The sequence below is a fragment of the Nannobrachium achirus genome (genome assembly GCF_963921795.1).
Source record: "Nannobrachium achirus genome assembly, chromosome: 16".
NCBI lineage: Eukaryota > Metazoa > Chordata > Actinopteri > Myctophiformes > Myctophidae > Nannobrachium > Nannobrachium achirus.
Genome location: NC_137823.1, coordinates 48,505,534 through 48,516,996, shown reverse-complemented (window position 1 = coordinate 48,516,996; position 11,463 = coordinate 48,505,534). Strand labels below are relative to the sequence as shown.

At 42.0% G+C, this 11,463-nt stretch overlaps 1 protein-coding gene across 4 annotated transcripts in view; it reads right to left on the bottom strand.

Moving 5' to 3' along the window:
- ncoa7b (nuclear receptor coactivator 7b) overlaps window positions 1–11,463 on the bottom strand; it is a 53,744-nt gene that overhangs the window by 10,798 nt on the left and 31,483 nt on the right. For all 4 annotated transcript variants that reach the window (XM_080745369.1, XM_080745368.1, XM_080745370.1 and 1 more), the window contains exons 3-10: window positions 10,032–10,216; window positions 7,029–7,099; window positions 6,800–6,907; window positions 6,598–6,699; window positions 4,682–4,807; window positions 2,549–2,733; window positions 1,467–1,621; window positions 233–802 (exon numbers count right to left, since the gene is read on the bottom strand). In XM_080745369.1, the coding sequence (XP_080601495.1) occupies window positions 233–802; window positions 1,467–1,621; window positions 2,549–2,733; window positions 4,682–4,807; window positions 6,598–6,699; window positions 6,800–6,907; window positions 7,029–7,099; window positions 10,032–10,216 (1,502 nt within the window). The remainder of the gene's footprint in view (window positions 1–232; window positions 803–1,466; window positions 1,622–2,548; window positions 2,734–4,681; window positions 4,808–6,597; window positions 6,700–6,799; window positions 6,908–7,028; window positions 7,100–10,031; window positions 10,217–11,463) is intronic.

The following is an 11,463-nucleotide window of genomic DNA, read 5'->3' as shown; positions in this document are numbered from 1 at the left end:
CAACGCTTTAGTGTCACAACAGGGTGTTTTAACAAAGAAACAAACCTGTATTGCATATCAATAGACCTGTATAGTAGGTGTTGAGTGACGTGCGCGTGATGTCTTTAGATAAGTGACCCCCCAAACATGGAATCACCAATGCACCACTGCTCCTCACACATAACAATGCGATTCAGTTTCAAAATTGGCTAAGTATCCCTTTAAGAGACCGGGTGTGAGAAAGAACTCTCACCTTCTATGGGTGCCTGCATCCTCTCCAATAGCCAGGTCTTCATCTCTACCTCGTAGTTCCTCTTCTGTCTCTCGGTCTCGCTCAGTGCTTCCCCCACTGTTGGTCCGTTCTGCAGCTCCAACTCAAGACACGGGTCCTTAGGGCTGCTGAGGCCAACCATATCATGTACACCGTTCGCCAAGTCTGCGGTCCCTTTAGATTCGATGTCTTTGGTTTTCAATCCTTCCGTGCCTGTAGGTTTGTCATTCACGTCAAGCTGTTTTTCCGCTTCTAAGGAGGATTGCAGCGATTCTCCCTCCTTTACCGAGCTGTTCTGGCTGTTCTGAGGCACGCCTTCGTCCTCTTCCTCGTCCGGCTTCACTTTGGTCTGACAGAGTTTTGGCGTCAGATGAGAGTCTTCCTTTTCAGAGTCGGCAGGTCTCAGAAGCTCCTGTTGATCTCCGCTGATATTGCTTGGTGCCTTGGAAGGCATCGCCTCCGATTCCTCAGCGCTCCCGTTGACCGTGGGCTCCAGCTCTGTGAAGCCCTCATCTGACGGAGTCTTCTCCGCCTGCTCGCCCCCTCCACTCCCTGCCATTTACAAGATTACTCTTCAGTCAATTAGCATTATTAACAATTCAATTTGTCGCTGATCAAGAACAAACATTGTTGCACAGTCGAGTTCACACTCAACAGTTAACAGTAATTCTTTCACCGGACACTTGAATTCATTCAGCTGCCACAGAATAGAAAATGACCTGAATCTAGGGGTGGGCGATATGGAAAAATACAATATCACAATATTTTCCCAATTTGTATCACGATACACGATTTTATCACGATTCTTTTTCACGTTGGTTTTTATGGTTATTTTTCAAGTTACTTGACAAAAGACTCTCTGGGTTCCTTTTGGAAGTACTAAATTGAACTTTACAAGTAACTCTGACAGTATACAAATGAAACCAAATGGACCCTTACGGGTCCATTTGGTTTCATTTGTATACTGTCAGAGTTAAGTGGAGACCTTGACATTTGAAAGTTTGAGAACTGATGATTTTGACCAAAATTGAATTCTGCAATGAATCTCTGTATTAATGATTAAACTGGATTTTTTACACGGCTCCCTCAATTGTATCACGATATACGATACCTCTGAAAAGGCATTATCGTGGAGGCATTATATTGTCTCAACGATAATTATCACCAAATCGCCCACCCCTACCTGAATGTCTGTATAATATGTGTTGGGCGTTACCACTTTCTGAGAGGGCCGAGTCGATGTCGTCCAGGATAATGGGCCCCTTGGAATCCAGAGCCTCATAGCGACTGAAGGGGTTGAGGTCCCGCTCAGAGGGCAGCTGTTCCCATTCCCCGGGCCTGTACACAGGACACAGATCCTGGGGTAGGTCTCTGTGGCATCACAGAGCACACCGTACACACACACACCGCATACCACCATGAGGGGAGGGGGGGAGATGTTGAAAAAGAAATATCGAACAGAAATGAACATAATGAAATGTAACTGAAACATAACTGAAACATAACTGAAATTGGCTTTTAAATTGTAAAATGCAAAATTTAAAGAATGAAACAAATGAAAAATAAAATAATATATAAATGACTTAAAATAAACAAATTATATAAACTATAAATAAAAAATGAGCATTGCATAAGAATTGTCGTGAGTTGGAAAGGGACAGAGTGAGTGAGAAAGTGGGATTGCAACACATAGGGCCTGACACAAGCAGTTCATATTTTAGACAGCAGTGAGATACATAGTAATATGTATTCATAAATTGAAAGGAAAGGAACAAGAAAGTTAAGCGAATTTTAGGCTGAGATCCAAACAAAGAGTAAAAAAATATAATATACTGTATGTCAGGGGTCTTCAACGTTTTCAGGCCAAGGACCCCTTAGTTGAGACAGAGATGAAGCAGGGACCCCCAAAACCCATAGATTCCATATAGTTTCATCATTGTATTTTGGATTCATGTCAATGTGTTTTGGATTCATGTCAATATGTGTTTTCAGATATTTCACTCTGTACTTAGTGTGCTCTTTCCCCTCTACACCAAAGCTCTTTGCCGAAAATAGCCGATCTACAAGCTCACAACGCCGTTGTGCGCTTGTAGATCTGCTATTTTTGGCTAAAGTTCTCCGAATATGGACGCCAGGGTTCAAGTTGTTAATATAAAAAAAAGAGGAAAAAATCTTTCATCACACAAAGATTTGGAGGACCCCCCTGTAGTAACTCTGAGAACCCCCTAGGGGTCCCGGACCCCCTGTTGAAGACCCTTGCTTGTATGTATATCACGAGCAAAGATCAAGTGGCCTTACGACGGCAGGGCGTCCTTGAGCTTCATGCGGGACACGTCGTCATAGAGCGCCACAGAGACCACCTCCTCCATGGGGCAGATCAGGCCGTACTCCTCACAGCCGTGCTCGATCACCAGGGGGTCCGACTTGTGGGGGTCAAACATGATGTTGTTTGGGGTCACAATCATCACTCCTCCCACCACGCCCTGCCAGATCAAAATAAAAATGAACACAAATCAAGACAGAAAACAAGTCATTTTAAGATGTGAACATTTAAAATGAACATATGCCATACTGTAGGGGTCTTAAACGTTTTCAGGCCAAGGACACTGATAGATATGAATTATGATACATAATTGTATGATTTGTGTATGAGGATCATATGACCATATAAGGTTATATTATGAACTACTGTCTGAACTTACAGTATAGGTGACCATGTTTTGGTTGTACTGTAAGTTCTGACTAGTGGAAAGTTACCAACACTACATGTCTCTGTCTTCTTGTTTTGATATGGGAACGAATCAATGAGTCCCACGATCTAACTGTCATAATCTGTATTCTTTATATACTGTATGTTAACTTCCATCTTTAGAAGAGAGAGAATTAGCAAGCTGCCACTAGGATGGTATGCTCACTGTTTTGTCTCTTTGTCTGACTCTCTTCAATACAGCAATTTATTGATTGTCCTTTGGCTCGTCTCTATCTTATTTTGGTTATGGAGTTATCCATATCCATATTTATTTACAGGTAAGTTATTATTTTATTATTTATTCAACAGACCCCTTAGCTGAGAGGGAAATAAAGTAGGGACCCCCACTACATATTGGATAAAATTGTGTAGCAGATTTTCACAGATTTCATAGATGGATTCATAGACATGTTTGACAGCACTGTCATCAGTCTATGTTGGATTTGCGTTAATGTGTTTTTTCAGACATTTAAACCACTTAACCTCAAACATCAAACCCATTTGCCAAAATAGCAGATCTACAAGCTCTCAACGCCTCGCGCTGTGAGGCGTTGAGAGCTTGTAGATCTGCTATTTTTGTTCAAGTTGTTCATTTAAAATAATGATCCTAACACACAAAGATTTTGGCGGCCCCCCTGTAGTAACTCTGAGGACCCCCTATGGGTCATGGACCCCCTGTTGAAGACCCCTGCCATACTGTATATCATTTACTTTAGGAGCTCTCTCTCTTTACCAACTGGTTGTTGTATTCATTTGAGATTTACATCTCGGCTTGCAGGCATGGAATTTACGATGGGTACCGTTTGAACAGATGTGGAGACCCATCCTTTGTTTTCAAGATGGATGTGTTGTCATTCACACAAGGGTGTTAATTGAGTTGCATTGTTGGGTTTGTGACCACGTATGAAGCCATCTTCCTTAGCTGCTATTATCAAAGCCAGCCCCTCACCCTGGGGTCGACTGTTGTAGGTACTTAAATCAAATTCAGACTTGACATGAGTTGAGTCAGACCGGATTTCCGTTGCACGTGCAAGTGCCATGATTCCCCCCCCCCCCCCCCCCCCTTCCTAAAACATGATTATCATTAGGTTTTTATGTGGCCACACCCACCAGTTCATTAAGTATGCCTGGTTGTCATGGTGGGTGGTGGTAACCCAGCTGAAGTTAGTCACACCCACAGTGTTGGGTGAATGGTAAAAGGGGAGGGGATGATTATATGATGTCACTCTGTGTTTTTGGATCGGCACTTTTGACCCGCAAGGTGGCAGCCTCGAGGAAGAAACCCAAAATACAAAGGGAATACATAATTGCTCATAACCACCACACCAGGGGGTCTAATGAAATACTGTCAACCTCCTAGACAAATGAAAACCAGAAAAAGTACAAAACTATGGCACCACCTCTTTCTTTAAGTAAAATCTCTCATACTACTGAAGTCTGAATTATTGTCTTTCCTCATTTTCTATACAGTATATGTTTTTTGAGCCCCACTACAGATTCCGCATTGACGGCACATGCCAAAATATAAACATTGCTCTCTTGCTCTTGTTTTATATCAATAACATAAGGGTCTGGGACAAAATCAACTACCTGTATGGATGGCAAATGCTGCTGCCCTCAGTTAATTAACTAGAAACAAGCAAATATTACCATGATTTAAAATAAATGAAACAACTTCTCACCATGCCATCTGTGAAGTATTTGCAGCTCATCTTGATGAATTTAACCGTTGCTGGGCTTTCATCCTCCGAGGGTGGAGATAGCTGTCGTCGTAAGGGTTTTGCTGAGCAGCTGTTTGAAACACCGTCCTGGAAGCCAGTACAAAGCCAGATCAGACATCATATCCTACAGGTCATGTTCACCTCTCTTCTTTAGTCCAGGCGTTTCGGGCAGTATTTTGATGGAATCGTGCACTTTATGATAGAAGCATGTAATTTGGCGCACAGTTAGAACATGCCATGTGGAACATTTTTGGGATTCTGAATCCAATGCAAGCATTTGTTTTGCATGAAAAACATTCCTTTGGCTAAAAACTGCCCTCATAAAACCATGGTTTAGTGACGAGTCATCACTTTTCACAATTTTGTGTGGTCCGTTTCTCGGAAAGGAATGTTTTTCGTGCAAAACAAATGCTTGCATTGGATTCAGAATCATGAAAAACACCTAGTTTGATCCCTCACATGCTACTTAAAGCATATTTATTTTTTTGTATTATTTGGCTGTATAGTAAAGTCTATGAGAGCCCAACTTTGGTTGGCTCCCACAAGTTTCCCAAGACAAATCTGCAATGGCCCTATAGCCAAAAATGTTCCATATGGCATGTTCTAACTGTGTGCCAAATTACATGCTTCTATCATAAAGTGAACGATTTTTGCCCGAAACGCTCTGACTACTTGTTGTGCCCTTATACCAGTGGTTCCCATAACTTTGACTCAGGGCACCCCTGTAAATGACTTTTTCATCCATGGATGGCACCCCTGAATTGCACTGTTAATTTTTAGAATCTTTAATGTCTGACGTCATAATACACTACGTAAATTATGCAAATCTAAGCAAACCTAAGAAAGATACAGTATGTCACGGAGGAACTATCCGTTTCCATTAGAACAGAATAAAATAAATGTATGCATGCATGCATGACATTTGAACCCAGAATCCATATTCTGGGGGATAGGCTCACAACGTGTCACATTGTGGTCTTGTAGATCTGCTTTTTGGTGTAGATGGAAAAATAACTCCTACTAAGCATAGAGGGTCTATGTGGTTTAACTTAAATGATATTTATGAATTCCAAATGTTATCAAAGTATTCTGTGGCACCTCTGGACTGGCGTTACGGACCACAATTGAGAAACCCTGCGTTAGGTTCCCCTGCCTATACAATGTGAAAATTATACAATATAACCTTTCCACCCAAACACATACAAGAACAGGGCCAAAGGTCTGTCTTTTTGCATGAAGCAAAACAGTCAATACCTTAAAGAAGACTGTTAGGTCAAAACTTAGACATTTGAAAATAAACTATTTATTTCTTACAGCGTGGCTCCATAGGAGGCTAGACATCTCTAAAAGGGTTGTCTGCGTGTTAGTCAAAGGGATTCAGATGGGGCTGAAACCTTGGTCGAATTTGGGGTCACAAACAACTGATGTCACAGACTGGCCACATGATGTCTGATCCACATTGGACCCACACTGTTCCCATATGGATCCAGAGATCCACATGATAAACATATTTTAATCAAATTGTTTTAGCCAATTCTTCTTCCCAATTTAGTCGTTATAACAATTCCCTTATTGCCCAACACACTTGGTATTGAAACATCTCTTCCCATACACATGAAATCGCCTGCCACTTCGCCTGCCAGTGAACAGCTACACCAGGAGGCACGTGTGGAGGGACCCACCATTCCTCATAGGTATCACCGATCGTGATGTGTTTGTTGGAACGCCTGGCCACGTGAATTCAGCGCAGTCGTGGATGATTTAAACCCCTAGTCTCTGCAGTGGTGGGCACTGGGCAGGAACTTTACCCGGTCTGAGCACCCCCAAAATACCTGCCCCCCTTTACACAGACCTGTAAACAGTGCGTTATAACTTACATGTGATGCTTCCTGTGGTCGTCCATTTGTGCAGAAAGGATCACAGGAATTCTCAGACTTTGACTCTGATTCAGACAGGCTAACATCAGGGACAAACAGTTTCTGCAAGTGTGATGGAGAGAGAGCTGCATTAGTCAGAAGTCAGAACTACAACGGACGGACAGGGTGAATCTGCAGAATGTGGCTCAGGCCAACGTCCTACCTGACCAGGGTAAACACTGCGAGAGAAGAGCTTGTTCAGCTGGACCAGTTTGTTTGGTGTGATGTTGAATTTAAGTGCAATGATGTTGAGTGTATCATTGGGTCCAACCTGCAACATGAGATCAAATCCCTTATGATTCATACGAATACAGGGTTCAACCTAGCATCCATATAATCTTCAAGAGGGGTTGGAGTTACAACAGGCTATGACTGTAGGATGAATTACTCACAATGAACTCCACTGTTCCTGGGGGCCTCTTTTTCTCTCTCTTGGCCTGACTGTTACTGTTGCAGCTGACATCTGTGAGAGAGAGACATACAGGTAGAGTGAGAAAGAGAGAGAGAGTGAGTGAGTGGCCAGCGCATAAAGAGAACCAGAACAGCCTGGTGAGAAAATATCAACAGAAAACATTGATATAATCTCAATGCATTCATAATAAGAGCACTTCATGGGGACAAATGAGAGGTTCTCTATATTTAACAATTACTGCATCAGTCACAGGAAGTTATTACAACATCAAACATATAATTTTCCGAATGTCTGTCTGAGTGTCTGTCTGAGTGAGTGTCTGAGTGGGTGTCTGTCACAGCGTTTCTCCTCAGTGGCTGGAGCAATTGATCTGAAATCGCATCACCATTAGCATATGAACATACCTGACATAACTGTGAAGCCCGTTTGTCACTTTCACAAATCATATGCTGTATATTAGCATTTTTATGGTGTATCTATATCTATTTAGCCTACAGTACCTTTTGTGACCACACAAAAGTCAGTTAAGGGAGGGGCGCTGTTGTTCAGGCCATGCACAATCACACACAAACCCACACCCACCCACACACACACACACACACACACACACACACACACACACACGGGGGGGGGGGGGGGGGGGGGGGGGAGTGTGTGTGTGTGTGTGTGTGCAGGTGGGCGGGCGGGCGGGGGGGGGGGGGTTCTGGCCCTGTTACAGATGTTGTCCAAAAATCATGCAGATCGGTACACAGTATCTCTGTAGCCGTTAAATGGAACGGGTATTTCTTACATTGATGCTCCTACATATTAGCATGCAAGCACCAGTTAAAGTTACTTTCCATCCCTCATATACTGTGTGCACAGTGCACATCCCATAACCCACACACTGCACATCATTTCGGAGCTCATATCTTTGAACGGGTAAGGGCTAGTATAACTAACATACATCCTTCGATCCATATAAGAGCAGCTATTCACAGGTGCCTTTTCATCAGCAAAATACCCAATTTAGGCATTTAGCAGTATACATATACATCATTCAGTGTTCAGCTAAATCGTAAAAGAAATAAATGTTTTAGCCAATAGCCATGACAGACAGACAGACACATTTCTAAATGAGGACAGGACAATCATTGTACAGTTGGTTGCTTTATGACTCAATGTCGGTCAATGTGCTGGCTCATCAATTTCTAGGTGTTAAAATACACACCACACGCACATGAAGAAATCAGACACACACAATAGACATTTGTAATAGTAGAAGGTCCTAGTCAGCATTTTCTTGTTGCTAGAAGTTATTAGTCCAACACTCCCAAACACACTCCTTCCGGGCACTACCTCCTTTATGGAAAGAGTGGGCATGACTAAGGGCAACCAGACTACTGCTTTGTGTGTGTGTGCGTGCGTGCGTGCGTGGCTGCGTGTGTGTGTCTCAACACAATACCTCTCTTGATTGTGTGACAACAGTAATTCATTCATTGGCTTCATACTGAACTGTGACTGTTAATTCTAATCACACAAATATATTCATAAACCAGTCAGTATCTTGACATACACACACACAACACACACACACACACACACACACACACACACACACACACACACACACACACACACACACACACACACACACACACACACACACACACACACACACACACACACACACACACACACACACACACACACACACACACACACACACAGGCTAGCCTACAATGTGTTTGCTTAGCTGTGTATCATAATTCTAACTGAAAGGCAGCAGTAAATTATTATTTTGGAGAACTGTAATGGTTCCTGAGAGCTGCTGTTGATGTTTGATTTGATGTTCATGTCGTGCTACAGGAAACAATGGTCTTAATAAAGCGACATACTGCAGGGTTTACACAGCTGCTGACCCGAGGAGCGATGTACTCATAATAGTTGTCCATTAACACTGTCAACATGGACTTGATGGGCAGTCTACATACAACACTGTAAACAAACCTACGTTAACAGCTGCTCATGAGAAGCACTACTAAATTCAAAATACAATATTTTCACTACTTCTTAAACTGTGGAATTTCTTCGATTCTTATTTGATTTATAATGAAATTACTTAGAACTTTGACAGACAGACAGACAGACAGACAGACAGACAGACAGACAGACAGACAGACAGACAGACAGACAGACACACACACTTCTTTTTTATTCATGAAAATTAGCTTAGCTTTTTGGGGAATGTTGAAATAATAATGATTAAAAACTAAATGTAGGAAACAAAAGATTATGGGACCTATAAAAATGTGTCCACAACCCACAAATAGGTCCTGAACCAGTGCTGGGGAACCAGTGATTTAGGCTACAATGTACATTTTTTGGTTTGAGCATTGGGAATATGTTTGTTCTTGTCTGCAGGTACATACAGGTACCAATTGCATCTACCCTTAAACACAAGGTGATATATGTGTTGGAAGTTGGAACTATTGTCCTGCAAGGAAGTTGCGTACATTTTCATTTAAAAACAAATCTGACTTTATCGTTTCCGGTGAACACAAGCATGTTGCATCAGCAGAGTCTGCAGCCATACATCCGTACATACTGTCCCTACTATCGCCAACTGTGGTTCTAGCCTAACAGGAGCAAAGGTCTGACAGTGTTTTCCTTTTAAATATGTTCTTGTGTTACAATTTTTTTTTTTTTTTTTTTTTTTTGGTGGTTCTAGATTATAATAAACCATTGACTGTAAAAAATAGTTTTTAAGGCCACTATGCAACCTGAAAACTTAGTGTGATAAAATTCCAGTATAACAAGTGTGGAAGAAGGTCAAACTCCAAAATTGTAATACCTTTCGGTGTAGTAAAATCCCATGGGGTTTGTTTGCATGAAAGATTTAAATTAAAATGACAAACTAATGTTTCTGGAAAGAGCCGCAGGTTACAAAGGACAAAATGTAGTTTTTTTCCTCTTTCGAATTTAGCTTACAGACATGCATTACCTGAGCCGGCAGATGGATTTGCTGGGATTTTCTGTATGTCTGTATTTTCATTCTTGTCCTTCGGGTTAACAATCACAGTATCTGAACAGGAGATGATGGGCGACTTCAGGGGCGAATTAGCTGGATTTTGGTCCACCACACTCTTCTCTGATTGGCTCTGTTTGAGCTGTCTCCGCCTCTTCAACCTGATTGGATTTAAGAGGAGAAAGGACTCATGAGTGAGGATAAGTTATGTTTAATTTCACCAAACTAGTAGGCTAACAAAGAACACCATGCAAGTCAATGCATGTACCTGTTTATTCACAGCTCTTACCATAAATCGTACATTAACACAGACCATCTTCCCGTTAATAACTATGTTTTGGAGTTTTGCGTATGATCACATTTTCTCCAAAGTCATCAAAACATTACCTGACTTGAATAACTATGTTAGTGTTGGCTAAACATCACTGTAAGTTATGGATGTTTTGCATTTAGTTTTATATCTTTTCTCTAGGGAATATTTTCTGCAAGACTTCTCAAACCAAGCCATGCTTTAAAATGCAACAATAAATAACTGCACAATGGCATATGTACTGTATATAGTATGTTGAAGTTATTCACCACAATTAGATCGACGTTTGAGATCGAAGTTCTCTAATAATGGTTAATCATCCAACAATGTAAATAAATCAAATCCATGGCAACACTGTCCTCTCACTTTACTCTGCTCCCTAGGATGTCAGTTCTTCTTGTCCGGTCATGCCATGATTAATCATTAATTAACATGGGAATGATGTAATAGCGTGGCCAGACGGCGTCAGGGTTCATTAACAGGCAAAGCTGCAGCAGATCCAGCATAAATGACACAGTTCAGGGGATCCACGGGTTCCCTGTGCACTAAAGGAATCATGCAGTGTCTAGTATGCTCAAAACCTAGCCCTTTGTGTGGGAATGAGTAAAGATGAGACCATTTTGAGTCTTCACATGGCTTACAGAGCCTCCATAGCCTGGGGCAAGGAGGAATAAAGAAGATGTCAGAGAGAAATATCCTAAGTGTGTTAGTGTCCTAATGGATGGGCAGCAGTGGGTCGATAAGACTGCAGACAATCAGCTCAGGCCGTTTCCTCACACACACCTCACGCACGCACAGTGAAATGCACAGCAGTTTTTGGAGCTGTGTGAAGCACAGGCTCCCTTTACGTGGCCGTGTGGGTCTGTCTGTCTGTCTGTGTGTCTGTCTGTGTGTGTGTATGTAGCCTGAACTTCCTAAACTTCGGCACGCCACTAGTCCCACAGTTTTGCCACCACACACTCGCGCCATATGTCAAATCGACCGGCTTACTCGGGAATCGTGGGCTATTACTTTTCTAAGAGAAAGGTTCTATAGTTTAATTGATATTAATTTATTAGTGAATTAATTTTCCCCATTGACTTATAATGGAATCGCAAA